General features: G+C 38.6%; 1 protein-coding gene across 1 annotated transcript in view; it reads right to left on the reverse strand.

The window, feature by feature from the left end:
• The window catches only part of LOC122799219 (sulfotransferase 2B1-like), an 811,361-nt gene that overhangs the window by 406,188 nt on the left and 386,951 nt on the right, over positions 1–18,222 (reverse strand). Inside the window, exon 2 of the mRNA XM_044068138.1 lies at positions 3,289–3,497. Coding sequence (XP_043924073.1) covers positions 3,289–3,497 — 209 coding nt within the window. The remainder of the gene's footprint in view (positions 1–3,288; positions 3,498–18,222) is intronic.

The raw sequence follows: 18,222 nt of genomic DNA on the forward strand, positions 1-18,222 counted from the left end.
GCTTACAATGGTGTTATAGTACAAAAAAGTGGAAGACAAAATTATCAAATACAAGTTAAACTAACTACAATACAAATGTATGCAACATACATATTCAAGTGCATTGCTACACACACTAAGTTGTATTATTAAATAAAGTATATACATTCTTAAGTACAGAAAAGAGAAAAAACAAAGTAAAGAGACAAAAAATGTTTGCACAGTAGTAATCATGAGAAATGCATGGTCAGGAACAAAAATAAAGTGGGTAAATACACATCTTTAAGATGCGTAAAAACGAGAGTTCAAAGCTATAAAGGCATTTCTTATGCAGCAAAAGAAAACAGAAAAAATCTGCTAGTTTTGCAGGATTTGCAGCTTCTCCAGAAACTGGGAAAACGGGCATTACTAGAGGGCCAAGTGCTATATCTTGCATCAAATTTGGTATTTGGACAAGGCAAGTGATTTTGATCTCCTCCCAGAGGAAAATATCAGTGTGTTATGTGTGTCAGCACAACAGGTATGTTGTGCACATGCACAAATGTTTGCCACTACCTGATCTACTTCAAAACTAGATGTGCGTTTACATCTCCATCTACTTCAAAACTAAATGTGCAATTACATCTCCAGTCTGCTACAGAAAACAGTCGGGGACAAGATTCGAGCCCAGCACCTCTCCTCTACAAAGGAAGAGGAGCTGTTCCTCAGAAACAGAAGCACAGAAGACATGAGACAAGTGGATGCTATGGCCATTTATGCCTTGCTTGTTGCCTGCACCCCCTCATTAGACCTTACTTCCATTTTCAATGAGCCACAGGTCAGTTATATCAGGGGTGAATTTGGGGATACCCATCCAGCTGTCTAACTCCTTTTTGAACTTGATCCTTTCTCTGCAATGACCCAAAACAATCTACTTTGCTAACTTCCAAGCTGTTAGCCCTCTCACTGTGCTAGTGGGTCAGCATGCATTTTGTTTTACATACATTTCCACCCCCACCCTCCATGTAACTTCATTAACATGGCTTTTTTCTCCAACTGGTGCCACTGGAGTCACTGCTTGGAGTATTTTTTCCCACTAGCCCCTTAATGGAATACCAAATACCTCACACATCCTGTCTAGTAATATTTTGATTTTTCCTGCACAGTGCTTCCACAGAAGTACTTGCCAATACGGTGTTCCCTTTCACTTTACCAGTTTTAAAACATGGCTTCAGCCTTCCACTGAAAAATAAAAAAAAAAAAAACAAAGCAAAATTAGCACATTCTACATAGCCTCTGACAACTGTGGGGATGGGATTAGGCCAGAGACTGAGGAAAGGTTTTGTCTGGGATCTACTCTCTACCAAACAGATGTCATAGGAGTCTGCCCTAAGATGCTTAGAAAGAATGTTGCTCCACTAATTCCAGGGCTTACGCTGGGTGCAGAAAGAGCTGAATTTGGATGACTCCAGGCAATACATAAGACTTCTGTTAGGAAAGGTTGCATTGTGATGACTCAACATTCCTTATTCTTCTTGCCAAGATAGAACAAGTAGATGAGCTGAAGGGCATTCCAAGGTGGACTTCATAATCTTCTTTTCCAAAGGAACAAAGCACCTGGAGGGGAGATCTTATTATCCTTGCCCATCTCAGAAAAGAAGATGTCAAAATCATCTTCCCAGGAAAGAAGGGGAGAAAAACATTCCCTACTCTCAGTTCCAGAAAGTGGTAACCTGGACTCACCTTCTGAATGTGGTGAACATGCAAGCACTGAGTACTGGTTGATGGAGTATAAGTGGTGGGGGACAGCATGCCAAAGCTAATGTTGTTAGATCAAGACAAGTCTACATGGGAGCCTGACATTCATATCAAACTGCTGTGCCCCTAGAGTTACACAGCTACACATAATAAGGATACGTTCTATGAGGCATAAAGCATTAAGTGCTCATCTAATGCCTGGACCATCACTCTGGAAACAACTAGTGTAGAAGGGCCTAACAAAATCTCCTTAATTCTCATTGGTGAGGGCCTGAAACAAGGACTCTTTCGTTCCAGGTGCATCAACCGAGTCTTTGCTGGAGGATACACTGTATCATTTCATGCGAGCTGGCCAGGTTCAGTCATGTTCTGGATGTTCAGACAAGTTGGAGGCAGTAAATGTTAACACCAAATGATGCACCCTCTATGGTCACCGCTTGAGGTGCTTCTCTCAAAAACCTCTCATCAGCTGATGTTAAGTACCAGGAATCCAACTTGCTAGTCACATGGGAGCCTGTTGCTTATGAGGAAAGTAATTTCACTTCATGGGGGAGACTCTGCAAGCAGAGCTTTTGACAAGTGTCTTGCCTCTGACTCCACTATCTTTTCCCACCAGTTTGGGACAGAACTGCAACTGTTCAAGAGATCATCATGTTGGCTCTTGCATTAGGCAATCTCTCTTGCCTCCACCTTCAAGGAGCTGATGTATCTCTCAAGCTTCATTATTTGTCTACTCTGAGCTGATGGGCTGTATGCATGGTAATGCATCATTTCATAATTCTTACTCGGGTATTACAGGCAGCGCTAACATGAATCCTGACAAGTGACCTGATAAATGCAGGAATGTCTGGAAGTTTTTTTTGACATTTCAGATATCAAACCTGAGAACTTCAGTAAAATGAAGGTTATTTTTAAGATGTGATCTTTGTCAGAAAGAATGGAGTTTATCACAAAACTGTTGTGCCCCCTTAGCTGGGCATGTGCTGTCACTATGTGTGGTGGACAGAAATGTTACATGCTCTCTCCTGTTAACACAACTGTGGAAGAGAAGATACAAAACTGGAAAGATCCATAAAACTTCCAAGAGATACCCACAGCATAACGCCTCTATCACATCTTTAACCCTCTTACCTGAAATTTAAGTTTTCCTGTCCTGGTAACTTCTCTCATAAGGCATCTCCACCTTCACTTTAACACGACATTCTTTAACAACTTACAAATACAGTCTAGAGGCCCAAGGACATTTAGCAACCTTTTACTTTATGGTTTGCGACTTCCTCTGTGCATTCACTCACCTTTGGAGATATCAGAAGTAAAAGGCCATGTTTTGAAGACACTGCTGTTTTGAGCCATTCTTTTCCCATTTCTGTTTTAAAAGCATTTATACACATGCGAGTGTGTACACACACATACACACACACATTTTTCCAAACATCCTTTCTGTCGATGGACATTTGTAATATAGCTTTGAAGATCCAAACTCAATATAATCATGCAAACTGTATGTGCATATCAATCAGTTTAACACCCCATAATAATAGTAATAGTGAATAGTACACAACAGCAATGTACCTTTGCTTTAGATTTGAAAAAAGCTGGTGGCATTAACCGATAGGGTAGATGTGTTACAATTGCTCTAGGTGATGGTCTCTCATCCAGAAAGAGATGTGCACGGTTTTCTTCCAACCAAGGTGCTCTGTCCCAGTTTGGGACAGTCAGAACTGGTGTTTTGTCCCCCTCATTCAAGATCAGTGGTATTATTTCTTGCATCCATGTTGTACCTGCCAAGAAATGACAATTTTCAATGTACTGTATTAATATGCCACAACACGTTACTGGATGAAAAAAATTATTGAACAGGCAGTTTTGTTTAAGCCTCTCTACTACACAGATATTACTAAGATAAAAATAGCTTACTTGTGCGCAATATTTTATTTTTATTTACAGAATTAAAACACTGAAAACAAGTTGTAGTTCTAAGAAATGGAAATCAAATGGGATAAATGGCAAAAAAGTGTGCATTTACAGTACTTCTAGGTCAACATTGACAGTTTCTAGCCTCGTCCCGTTTACCATCGAGCCTTCCATCTCCAGATACTGCAGCAATGCCTGTGTTGACAATGATGATGGTGAAGGCTTGGAACTCGGTCAAGATGGTATGCAGGCAACAGCAGAGTGCCTTCTAGAAGGTCCTCCCCTCTGACTTCGTGAGAAAGCACTGACACCTAATGTCGGCTGTGTACCGAACATGCTTGCTATGTCACAGGAAAGGCTAGAGAATAATCCGTTTATATAAGGTCATTATACATTTCACATTTGCATTCCTTGAAAGGGAAAAAGGAGAATTCCACAGCATTCACAGCTGGGCTTACCTCATCTGTGCAACTATCTCAGTCCTCACTGCATCTAGGTCTTGGCTCTCACTGATATCTTGGACCAGCCCACAACATGGTCACCACTAGTGGTGGATGAAGACTCAAAGCTCAAATGGAGAAATCACAGACATGTTGGGCTGGAAAGCCAAAATTGCCCACTGTAAATGGGCTAGTAAGGATTTTTTTTAAACCCATCTTTTCTACTTTATCACAAAGGCCAACATACATTCTGGTTGCTGTTTTTCAACCTCAGACTTCATTCATTTCCATACTACAGATAAGAGCTGAAAGCAGCAGAGGAAGGCACAATGCTACAGCAACCTCTGGGCATTTATTGTGGCTTACCCTGCAAATCACTCTCCCTCAGTATAACCACACATGGCACTCTGAATGTGGATCATGTGATTCAGATTAAATTAGCAAACAGGGCCCACGTGATGTCAGCTGTGGGAATAAGAATGATCATTTTTTTGGCTCACATATCTTGCAGGAAGGAAAGGGATTTTGGGACACAGCTAAAGCCAGCAGTTCAGATAAGGGACTCTAACCCTGATACAAAATACTTGGAATGCACCAGCACATAATCCAAGGAAAAGCTTTTTGTTGGCATCCTTGCAAGCTAGTTATAGGGTAGGACTGTATGCCTGTTTATGTATCGGGTCTATATCATTTCACTGAAAACCCATTTCATTGAAGCTTAATTCATTGACACATATTCACTGAAAGGTCACTTCACTGAAAACCCAGTTCACTGAAAGCTCACTTCACTGAAAACCCATTTCACTGAAACTCATTTCATTGAAAGGTATATATGGACTTTTCCCCACTGTTGTGCGATCCTGGAGTTAGTATATAAAGTAAGGGGGGTGTGGGGGCGTAGCCCCTAACATACTGTAAATATTTTAAAGCATATAGATGGATACTTACAAGTGTAATGAATAAATTCTTCCAGAAGACAGCATATAACCAATTTATGTGGGGGGCTTCACCCACCACACTCCCCCTTACTTTATATACTAACTCCAGGATCGCACAACAGTGGGGAATTGGCCATATATACCTTTCAACAAAATGGGTTTTCAGTGAAGTGAGCTTTCAGTGAATATGTGTCAATGAATTAAGTTTCAATGAAATGAGTTTTCAATGAAATGATATAGACCCGATGTATCATATCATTGTGGTGCTGTCTGTATCTATCTTGCACAGGCCTGTTAGGAGGTCCTTAGTTTTCTCAGTCATCAGTAAATCCACTGAGACAAAAAACATTTTGTGGCAAGACATTTATTTTTTAGAATAGAATTTGAAAGGGATTTTGAGCTACGGCTAAAGCCAGCAGTTCAGATAAGGGACTCTAACCCTGCTACAAAACACTTGGGAATGCACCAGCACATAATCCAAGGAAAAGCTTTGTGTTGGCATCCTTGCAAGCTAGATATAGGGTAGGACTGTATGTCTGTTGATGTAGCATATCATTGTGGTGCTGTATCTCTCTTGCACAGACATGTTAGGAGGTCCTTAGTTTCATCAGTCATCAGTAAATCCAATGAAACAAAAAAAATTTTGTGGCAAGCCATTTATTTTTTAGAATAGAATTTGACACCTATTAAGATTACATACAATGTGAATGATGCAAATTTAACCCAGCAGACTACAGATACTAATTTAAGTGCATGAAACAAACACTGGCCAGTTCATGTGACACATTCTAGTATATTATTTTTTTAACACCTTTATTGAATTATATGTGACATAGGCAAATTTACATTTATATAAAAGTAATCAAACTGTATTAACAAGTTCCCGTTTACAAACATTATACTTCACATATATTGTTATATACAGTAAACTCTCAGTTTCCCATGGGGATTGGTAGATGCTGGATAACTATAGTTTCTGGTTCCTTGAGAGTTACTATTAAAATAGGCCTGACTAATACTGCATCCTATACTATTTGTTTGGTTTGACTTGTTCTTAGGTTGAAGAGAGAGGGAATTTATTCCTATCTTCAAAACTCTAAAACTCTAAAAACATAAGGTATGTTTCTGCAGGGGAAAAAAACAGAAAGTGCAACACATGCAAATTGTACTGTATTTCTTCGATTTTTTTCTGGTTGCTTGAGTTTCGGTTAACTGAGAGTTTACTGTATCAGTTTATTTATTTATTTTACATTTGTTAAATGGGATGGTCCGACTGGACACAGGTCCATTTTCAGCGGAGGCCCAGGGAGAAAAGCTCCATAGTAAGTAAAATTTTACACAATATGTTAAAATACAGTATGGAGAGAATTTTCAAACAATATGTAAAAATACAGTATACAGCAGAAGACATAACAAAGACCTATATATACAGGAAAAATAGTTACACATGGTTAATAACAGGATAAATATACAAATTCAATCAGCATTAGGAAAAGGCCTAGTCTGTAATATATATTACAGTAGGTATATTAGGAAGTGAGTGCAGTGACTGAGACCTGGTTCAAGGCTCCAGAGAGCACCCCTGCACTACCAGGCTATAACTCATACCACACTTTTCGGCCATCTAACCTGGACCGAAACACCAAAGGTGGGGGTGTGTCCATATTCATTAAGGATATCCACACCTCCAGGCTAGTTGCTCAGCATAATGCATCCGAGGTTATCCAAGTGCAACTAACTCTTGGCAAAACTGCAATCCAAATTTTAGCTTGCTACAGATCTCCCACCATGCCCCAGGATTCCCACTCCTCTTTTCTTGATGTACTGGAAAATATTAGGGTTCAACCAAACACCCTAATAATGGGCGACTTCAACTACCCCACCATTAACTGGGAAAACTACTCATGTACTAACTCCTTAGTGCAATGCTTTCTGGAATTCATAAACTCCAATGCCCTAGATCAACTTATCCACACCCCCACCGGGAGCAACAATATCCTAGATCTAGTCATTACCAACATGAGTGACCGGTGTTCCACACCTGAAGTCAACTCCTCGTTGGTCCGATCTGACCATAAGCTAATCACCCTTGATATCCACATCCCACCCCCCATTAAGGAAACCACAGTAAAGCATTTCTCCAAAGCCAACTTCATGCTTCTTAAGACAGAAGTAGTGAACTTCATGACACCCATGCAGATGGACAATACAGTTACAACTGCTGAATCCTACACAAATGCACTCTATAAGCACCTACATGAGTGCATGGATCGTGCTATCCCAAACAGAACCAAGACGCTATCCTCCAAAAAAAGGAAACCAATCTGGTGGTCCCCTGCCATAAACAAACTGTACAACAGAAGGAAGAAACTGTTGCAAAAGAGAGTAAAATCCCATGAGTGGAGCAGCTCCCTGGTCAGCCTCAGTAAGAAGCTGAGATCCCTTATAAGATCCTCCAAAGCTAGCTACGAAAATAAAATTGCCACTAATTCCAAGGAAAACCACAAAGCATTCTATAGCTATGTCAAGAATCTCAATGGCAACACCCAGATCTGCTCTGAGTTACAGCACAAAGGCATGAAAATTACAGAACAAACTGATATTGCCAACATCCTGGTAGATAGGTTCAGTGCTAATGTCCCCCCCCCCCCCTAAAGGGCCCATATCTATACAGGAAGAATGCAGAGTCCCTGTAATCACAACTACGCAGGTGAAAGCTGCACTCTCTAAAGCCAAAAACACAGCATCCATGGGACCGGACAACATCCCAGGCTGCGTTTTACACAAACTTCAGAATGAACTGGCTCCCCACTTAAGCACCGTGTTCAATAATAGCCTCGCATCAGGCTTTGTGCCCTCTGAATGGCACACAACAACAGTTATCCCACTCCACAAAGGGGGAGCCACCATTGATCCCGGGAACTATAGACCTATTAGCCTGACGAGCCCGGTCTGCAAAGTCATGGAACGTATCATCATGGAACTCATAAACAAAGACATTGGTAACCTCCAAACTCTGGATCCTACCCAGTTCGGGTTTGTGAAAGGCAGATCATGCCTCATGAACCTGATCGACTTCTTTGAGCAGTCACCAAAGCTGTAGATGAGGGTAAAGTGGTTCACACAGCTTATCTTGACCTCGCCAAGGCTTTCAACAACATTAAACTAGGCATAAATCCCTACATCACAAGATGGGTTGCCAACTGGCTCACTGACAGAACCCACACTGTAAAAGTTGCAGACTCCAAATCTGACCTCAAAACAGTGACAAGTGGAGTACCACAGGGTTCCATCCTGGGACAGCTCCTGTTTGGTATCTACTTCTCTGAAGTACAGGCTAACACAGAAGGCCTCTGGCTAACGAAATTCGCAGATGACTGCAAACTAGGAGCCATAGTCATTACCTCAAATGATGTGAACATCCTACAGAAGAGCCTCTATGAGACAGATGCCTAGTGTCAGAGCCATGGCCTCAAGCTCAATGCCAAAAAGTGCAGTGTCATCCCCTTTGGTAAAAAACTCTGTACCCATGAACTACCACATAGGCAGCAATCTACTTAACACCGAATGCGTGATAAGAGACCTTGGGACCCAGGTGGACAGTAGTCTCTCCTTTGATAGTAACATCGCCACAGTAGTCAGGAAGTCCTTCTACGTGGCACACCTCATCATAAAAGGGTTCTCATCCAGGAAAAGAGGTCATCTTTACCCTCTACTCATCACTCATTAGACACATTATAGAGTACAACCCCCCCTTTTGGAATGTACGTCACAAGACATCTGCAGCAGCTGGAAAGGCCACAGAAGTACCTCAAAAAGAGGATTACTGGACTCAAACAAATGCCCTACACTGACCGCCTCAAAAAACTCCAGCTTTACTCCGTAGCATATCGCCTACTCAGAGATGATCTCGGCCTAAAATATAAAGCTATGTCAAACCCAGAGCTGTTGGACATGCTACACCTAAAGAAATCCCAATCCCTCAGAGCTACACGCTCTAGGGACCTAAACCTTGTCACCACAATAAACAGAACATGCTGGAGGGATAGATTCCTATCCCAAAGACTTCCCATACTCTGGAACAGGTTACCCATCTATGTCAAGCAAAGTTCTTCATTAGCACTCTTCAAGAAAAATCTTGATGAGTGGATGGGAAATAGGAACTACACCCCGGGGATCACTTCTGTGTGTCTGCTCGTCAGTGGCACAGGAAAATAACTTGATTGGGTGGCATAAGCCAGGGAACCTTGTTGGCTAGGCTTGCGTAGGCCCTTGGGCCGATAGCCTAGTACCTACCTATGAACCTATAAGTGGAATAATTTGAGGATTTATGTAATACATGGGCATAGCCACTTATTCTTTAAGTGTGTTCTAAGTGAGTTTTTAAAGTGAGAACAGGTAGGGGTAGAAATCAGATCAGGAGTGAGATTATTCCAGGTTCTAGCTATGGAGTGGGAGAACAGTGCTTTTCCTGCATTACTGTTAGCCCTAGAGATACAGAGGAGGGGTTTGTCGGAAGATCGGAGAGGACGATTTGTATTATAGTGGGTGAGAAGTTGGCCTAGTGCAGGTTTTTTTCTGGATGTGTTACCACATTGCAGGCAATGACTAATTGATGATAGGTTAGTAGCTGAGGAAGTTCCAGCCATTGCAGTTCCCTTAGAGCCTGGCAATGGTGGCTTCTACAGGTGGAGTTGTTTGCAAACTTGGCGATTCTATTATAACATGATTTGAGTCTGGCAAGGTCAAGTTTTCTAAGCTAGGTAATAACTGGAGCAGCATACATTAGGGTAGACAAGAGGTGAGTTTAGGCTAGGGTAATCCGTGCTTGTTTCAAGAGGGATTTTCTGTGCCTATATAGTGTTCCCAATTTTTATGGACTTTTTTGATAGTTTGTAAAATGGACGTCAGTATAGATTTTTATCAGTTTCAAAGCCTAGGAGTTTGGTATGGTCAGAGGGAGAGATAATAGTGCCATTTTTGGAAAAGATAGTGAAGGATAGTGGGGTGGAAATGGTTTTGTTGGGGGTGAAAAGTAGTAATTTGGTTTTATTAGGGTTTAGGATAAGTTGGATCTGAGTGATTCAACTTTCCACCGAGCTAAAGGATTCCTGGGTGAGTTGTTGTAGGGTGGGAAGTGATGGATCTGAACAGATAAGAGTTGAATCATCAGCGGATTGTATAAGTGAAGCATGCTGTGTGGTGGTATGGAGATTATTAGTAAATATGGAGAAAAGAAGTGGGCTTAATATGGAGCCCTGTGGTACACCTATGGTAGCTGGGAGTAAGGGGGATAGTACACTTTGCCATTGGACTGATTGTTGCCTATTTAACAGAGTGGAAGGGGGAAAGGATACTGATGTCAGGGTGTCTAGTAGTAAGGAATGTAAAACCATGTCAAATGCTTTGGAGAGGTCTAGAGATATTGCAGATACAAAGTTATTATTATTTCTATGTTGGTTGATCACACTGGTGAAAGAGAGCAGAGTGGTGGTTGTGCTATGGTGTTGTCGGAAGTCATGCTGTGTGGGGGATAGGAGATGGTGTGAGTTTGGGAATTGTGTTACCTGAGAATGTATACATTTTTCTAGTATTTTAGATAAGGGGGATAGAATGTCAATGGGGTGATAATTTGAGTATTCATAAGAGTTTCTGCCTTTACGTAGTGGAATAATGTATGATAACTTCCATAGCTGTGGGAAATATGCTTCTTGTATGGAGCGATTGATAAGAATAGAAATAGGGTAGGATAAGGATTCAGCAGCTATTTTTAGGATGTTGGCTGGTAGATTGTCAGCAGCAAGGTTGGTAGGTTTCAGTTTTAGGAGGTGTTTTTTAATTGTTGAGGTGGGAATGGGTGAGAGCGTAAAGGATGGGATGTTGTCAGGGCATTTGGTTGGATTACATGTATGGCTGTTTTTGAATAGTTGGGAGGAGAGTGTTAAGATGGATTTTGTGAAGTGGTGATTGAATTGGGAGGCAATGTCCTTGTTGTCATTCATGGGGTTAGGAGTGGAAGTGGTAGTTTTGCCTGGTTTTAGGAGAGAGTTAATGGCATGCCAAAACTTTTGGGGATCTTTTGAATGTTTGTTTTGGATATTGAGGAAGTAATTTTGTCTATCGAGTTTAGTTTGTCTCTTGGCCAGATTTCTAAATTGTATGTAACTTTAAAAGTTAAAAATAAGGCACCAAAGTTACACACTGAAGACTATCCACAGTAACTTTATTAGAGAAAGAACAGTAGGTGAGCGCTTTCACAACTCAGTGTTGCTTCATCAGACAATGTTAATGCAAGCCATGCTTGGTTAAATACTTAAGCAATCAATGTAGTTTCAAGCATTTAAAGCAATACAGTCAAACAATTAAACACTGTTGATACAAGCTCATAGGAAGCTGTATAGTTAAAAGCAACCTTAAAATCTATATTCACATGTCTCTGCAAAGGACTATCATTATTATTCATACTGTCTATAAAAGATATACATATATATGTCATATATAAAAAAAAATTCTCCTCAACTATAATAATAATAATTTAATATAAAAAATATAAATATATAAAAAATTGATAAACATTAATGACACATTAAAACAAAAGCTTAGAAATTAATGTTTAAGACGTCTTGCTTTAAGGCAAGGAACTAGTGAGGTACAGCCATTCAAACCAGGATATCCATCTGCATTTAGCTTGATAATCCATTTTTGTTCTAACTCTTCTGTGTAATTTTCTATATCCCCACCTCTATTTGTCCTTAATATTTGTTGTAAAACCAAAAATTTAAAGCAATGAGTACTATTCGTTTTAAAATATGATTTTCCAGGGCATTAGACTGCTTCTGATTCCGTATATCCCTTACATGTTCTAGTATTCTGTCTTTAAAAGTTCTATTTGTTTTTCTTATATAATAGGCATGACATACTTGACAAAAACTAAAATAAATAACATCTGTACTCTTACAATCATAATATTTCTTAGTATATAATTTAAAATGTTTCATTGGATGGATATACTCATTTTTAGTATAGATATACTGACAAGCTGCCCAATTCCTACATGGAAAAGTGCCTTGTCTATTGGAGAGGTTTTTTTTCTATGAAGTTGGTATTCTTTATTACAAAGATGTCGTTTCAATGACACATTATTCTTAAAACTAAAACTTGGTGTGTCACCAGTCATAGAGACAAGGTTTGGTATTTCCTGTAATAAATGCCAGTTCTTCTTTATGATATCCGTATACTTATTGATATCACTTGCAAATCGCAAAACTACTCTAAACTTATTCCTATCAATATCTGTGTTCCCAGATGTTCTCATATCAGTTTCATGAGAGCTCATGTAAGGTTTACATCTTGTTGATCTAACTTTCCATGCTTCTGCTATCACATTCGTGATTTCTGAACTGGAATAGCCTCTTTTTTCAAATTCACTATGTAATTTATCCAAAGCACCTGCAGCCTCTTCATCATTGTTATGTAAGCGTAAAGTTCTAAATTCTTGTCCTTTAAGGACATTTCTAGATATGTGTCTCAGATGCATACTAGATTTGTGGAGACAGGCATTAGTTCTAGTAGGTTTATAGTAAATACTAGTTTTCAAATGTTTTAAATCAGTTTTAGTTACACTTACATCTAAGAAATCAATGGAAGTGTCAGAAAATGTAAAGGAAAATTTCAAAAAATCTGTCGTACTGTGTAAATAATCTACAAAATTACTGATATTAGAACCATGCCCTCTCCACAAAATAAAAACGTCATCCACAAAACGTACATACCAAAGGATATGGTCATAATAAGGATTCAGGACCGATAGAACATACTCTTCTTCCCATCTTACTAATGATAAATTGGCGTAGCTGTTTGCACATGAAGTGCCCATTGCTATGCCATTCATCTGTAGAAAAAACTCATCTTGGAAAGTAACAACATTATTTTCAAATATAATCTCTAATAGGCCACAGACCAACAAAATCTTATTTGGTGTAAGCTTCCTGTCTGTATTTAGGAACTCTCTAATTTTATCAATTCCCCATACATTCGGAATACTGTGAAAAGAGATTCAATATCCATAGTAAGGAATACAAATGCTTCATCATCATCAGTAGTTTCCATTCTATCATGTAGATGCTGTAAAAACATATTTGTGTCTCTGAGAATAGTATGACAACTGTTTAAAAACTCATGTAAAATACCTTCTACATAAATCGATAGAGGCTCAGTACACCAGCCTGCTCCTGATGCAATGGAACGCATAGGAGGGGTAGTAATATGCTTATGGATCTTGGGTAAGCCATATATTCTGGGAATTAAAGGTTTCTGTACCAGAAAATACTTAAACAAAGGTTCAAGTTAACGCTAAAGATATTAGCGTTTTTTTAGACAATCCGAAAGTGGGAGAGTTTACCTTGAAAACAGCCCTCCCATTCGGAGCTCGGGTCAAAAGCAACCCAACCATGGTGAACACAACAAGGGAACACCATGTGGACAGAACTGTGCATTTTTCGAAGAAAAGGAGAATGCAAATAATCTTTTTGTAAATATTTCCTCTTTTGTATTAACTAATGAACAGAGTAATTTACTTAATAAGGGTTTATCCTTTATTCCTGCCAGAAAGGCAGATTTAACAGAAATGATAACAGATTTAAAATTACTCGGTAGAAATTTAAGTTTAAAATGTGTATTTCCTAACAATAACGATGTAAATCTTAATGCATATAAGAAACCTAGTACTTACATACCTCCTACTCCTCCAGGCATACAAAGATTTGTAGATATTTGTGAGCATGCTTTTAAAGAAATGTATACTACTGATTTAAATGGTTGCACCTTTTATAACCTTACTGCACTAGAATACAGGGCCCTGAATGAATTACAGAACCTGCATTCCCTTGTTATAAAGCAGGCTGACAAAGGTGGCAAAATTGTTTTAATGGATAAAGATCTGTATATTAGTCAGATGAATGCTTTGTTATTAGATAACTGTATTTACCAAGCATTAACAAAAGCAGCTGTAACTGCTATTATTGATAAGGTGTCTTTTTTAGTATTTGATTTACTGATCACGGGATTAATTGAGGAACCTTTGTTTAAGTATTTTCTGGTACAGAAATCTTTAATTCCCAGAATATATGGCTTACCCAAGATCCATAAGCATATTACTACCCCTCCTATGCGTCCCATTGTATCAGGAGCAGGCTGGTGTACTGAGCCTCTATCGATTTATGTAGAAGGTATTTTACATGAGTTTTTAAACAGTTGTCATACTATTCTCAGAGACATAAATATGTTTTTACAGTGTCTACATGATAGAAAGGAAACTACTGATGATGATGAAGCATTTGTATTCCTTACTATGGATATTGAATCTCTTTTCACAGTATTCCGAATGTATGGGGAATTGATAAAATGAGAGAGTTCCTAAATACAGACAGGAAGCTTACACCAAATACGATTTTGTTGGTCTGTGGCCTATTAGAGATTATACTTGAAAATAATGTTGTTACTTTCTAAGATGAGTTTTTTCTACAGATGAATGGCGTAGCAATGGGCACTTCATGTGCAAACAGCTACGCCAATTTATCATTAGTAAGATGGGAAGAAGAGTATGTTCTATCGGTCCTGAATCCTTATTATGACCATATCCTTTGGTATGTACATTTCGTGGATGACGCTTTTATTTTGTGGAGAGGGCATGGTTCTAATATCAGTAATTTTGTAGATTATTTACACAGTACGACAGATTTTTTGAAATTTTCCTTTACATTTTCTGACACTTCCATTGATTTCTTAGATGTAAGTGTAACTAAAACTGATTTAAAACATTTGAAAACTAGTATTTACTATAAACCTACTAGAACTAATGCCTGTCTCCACAAATCTAGTATGCATCTGAGACACATATCTAGAAATGTCCTTAAAGGACAAGAATTTAGAACTTTACATAACAATGATGAAGAGGCTGCAGGTGCTTTGGATAAATTACATAGTGAATTTGAAAAAAGAGGCTATTCCAGTTCAGAAATCACGAATGTGATAGCAGCAGCATGGAAAGATAGATCAACAAGATGTAAACCTTACATGAGCTCTCATGAAACTGATATGAGAACATCTGGGAACACAGATATTGATAGGAATAAGTTTAGAGTAGTTTTTCGATTTGCAAGTGATATCAATAAGTATACGGATATCATAAAGAAGAACTGGCATTTATTACAGGAAATACCAAACCTTGTCTCTATGACTGGTGCACACCAAGTTTTAGTTTTAAGAATAATGTGTCATTGAAACAACATCTTTGTAATAAAGAATACCAACCTCATAGAAAAAAAAACCTCTCCAATAGACAAGGCACTTTTCCATGTAGGAATTGTGCAGCTTGTCAGTATATCTATACTAAAAATGGGTATATCCATCCGATGAAACATTTTAAATTATATACTAAGAAATATTATGATTGTACGAGTACAGATGTTATTTATTTTAGTTTTTGTCAAGTAGGTCATGCCTATTATATAGGAAAAACAAATAGAACTTTTAAAGACAGAATACTAGAACATGTAAGGGATATACGGAATCAGAAGCAGTCTAATGCCCTGGCAAATCATATTTTAAATACGAATAGTACTCATTGCTTTAAATTTTTGGTTTTACAACAAATATTAAGGACAAATAGAGGTGGGGATATAGAAAATTACACAGAAAAGTTAGAACAAAAATGGATTATCAAGCTAAATGCAGATAGATATCCTGGTTTGAATGGCTGTACCTCACTAGTTCCTTGCCTTAAAGCAAGACGTATTAAACATTAATTTCTAAGCTTTTGTTTTAATGAGTCATTAATGTTTATCAATTTTTTATATATTTATATTTTTTATATTGTTATTATTATTATAGTTGAGGAGAATTTTTTGTTTTATATATGACATATATATATATATATATATATATATATATATATATATATATATATATATTTTATAGACAGTATGAATAATAATGATAGTCCTTTGCAGAGACATGTGTACATAGATTTTAAGGTTGGTTTTAACTATACAGCTTCCTATGAGCTTGTATCAACAGTGTTTAATTGTTTGACTGTATTGCTTTAAATGCTTGAAATTACAAAATGTGGCAGATCTGATGCAATTTTTTGGAGACAAATAATGCATTCTGGGATACTTAGAGGCAGAGTAAACAGTCTGAATGTTTTCAATATGCCAGACCCCATGTGGTCAGAGTCAGAAATTGCATCTAAAAATATCTAAAAAGCTCAAAATAGTCTCAGAGTGCTATTAAAATGTAGGAAACATCAAACCATGATGAAATTAATATGTTTTTTGAGTCTGAGGGCGCGGCTGTCCTTTAACAGCCAGGTACACAACACAGTACATTCCATGTAGGACATAAGGTTATGACTGGGAAGCATTTTAAACAAAGCAAAATCAAGCACTTGTTCAATATTAGCAAGTAAATAACACCACAAGGAGAATGAAACAGAGAATGCTCTTACCATCAAATAAATGATGCAGTCTATATGATCTCCAGTTATACTACTATGGACTGAAGACAATTTAATCTGAAATGCTGAAAGCAACAGGTAACCTGAATATATAAAATAATGGTTGCAATTTAGAGATTACTTTTTTTATTCATCTGAGAGAACAGACATTCAGGAATGTTTCCAACTCCTCCTTCAAAGGAACAGATTATGAATTTTACCCATGGTTTATTGATACCTCTACTAATTTTCTGGACTGAATTTAACTGCAACAAATCCTTATTAGATTATAACAGGTAAAACTGACTAGACCCCCATTTATGTAACAGCTGATGCTACATGCTGAAACTTATCTCTTCTGTAATTATTCACATACTTCATGCTTCAAGCACAGCTGTTCTGAACATTATGCTTTTTAAGTTGCCACAAAAATGTCTTTGTAGTAGCTGAGGCCCAAACTAGTATGAAAATATTCTGTACTTCTAACTTTGTGCTGTTTCTGTAAGATCAGACTAAATCAGACTAAGTGTAGAATATTTTTTTTTCTGCATGGGGAATACCCAAAGTACTCTAATAACGGGGGATGGTCTCAACAGACTTTTGGGGGCTGAGGAAGCTCATTTTGACAGAGTCTAAGAGACCAGCTGCCAAAATGGTTAATGGTTAAGGTACTTGCTTGATCCTGACCACTGGCCAATGCCTCTTTGGAGTTTTCATGCCCTCTCTTTTCTCTATGGGGTTCGTCCCACCTCCAAAAAACATGTTAAGTGTTTCCATCTAAAACTCACCAAGGAATGCAGTAGCACAGACTCTATATGGTGCCCTATAGGGGGAACAGTTGTACAAACCAACTGCTTTGGGCATTTACTGAGGTGCACAGTATCCTCAGGATAGGGGAACTTGAATGACAAACTGTGTGCAGTGTAAGGGCTAGAGACTCAATGTTGTAAAATATGACTCTAGGTGATTCGGTTGTGTTGTCTAACGTTGCCAAGTGGGCATGGGCATTTGCCGGTAATAAGTGGGTTGAGGACTTGACTTACTTCAACCTATACCAGTGACCCATGTTAATAGTGTGTATGTGCCCCTATTAGCCAGTGTAAGCCCACCATAAAGTCCAGCAGCCCTGGGTCAATAAGCTACTGGCCGGCAGGTGTCCAGTTGCCCAGCTTGGGTTATCTGGGATAGTTCTGTTGAGCAAAATTTGGATGGAAAACAAATCAACCTGCCAAATATAAACTAATAATTGCTATAATGTAGGTTCACTGAGAATGGAGCATGGAAGTGGATAACATGATGCTAAAGAGGAGGCTGGACATCATATGTATCCAGGAGATAAGATGGAAGGGCGGTGCAGCAAAGCCACTTGGCTTTCTATCCAGAGTCTACTACTCAGGAGGAGGACAGGCTAGAAATGGTGCGGGAATTGTGGTGATGGATAGGCTTCAGAAGAGAGTGAGGGATGTCATCAGAATTAACGATAGCATTATGGCAATCAGACTCCAGGCTAATGACAGGGACTTAGTATTCATAATCTCAGCCTAAGCCCCAGAGCAGGGTTGTAATAGTGAGGAGAAGAGTGTATTCAGTCAGCAGTGGCAGGACCTACTAGATAAAGTAGGATAACATGAATTGGTGTTGACAATGGGTGACTTGAATGCACATATTAGGACAGACAGAACAAGATATGAGGATTACATGGGTCCACATGGGTGGGGCA

This window comes from Protopterus annectens, chromosome 4.part0 (genome assembly GCF_019279795.1).
Source record: "Protopterus annectens isolate FY-2018-M chromosome 4.part0, PAN1.0, whole genome shotgun sequence".
In the NCBI taxonomy this organism is placed as follows: Eukaryota; Metazoa; Chordata; order Ceratodontiformes; family Protopteridae; genus Protopterus; species Protopterus annectens.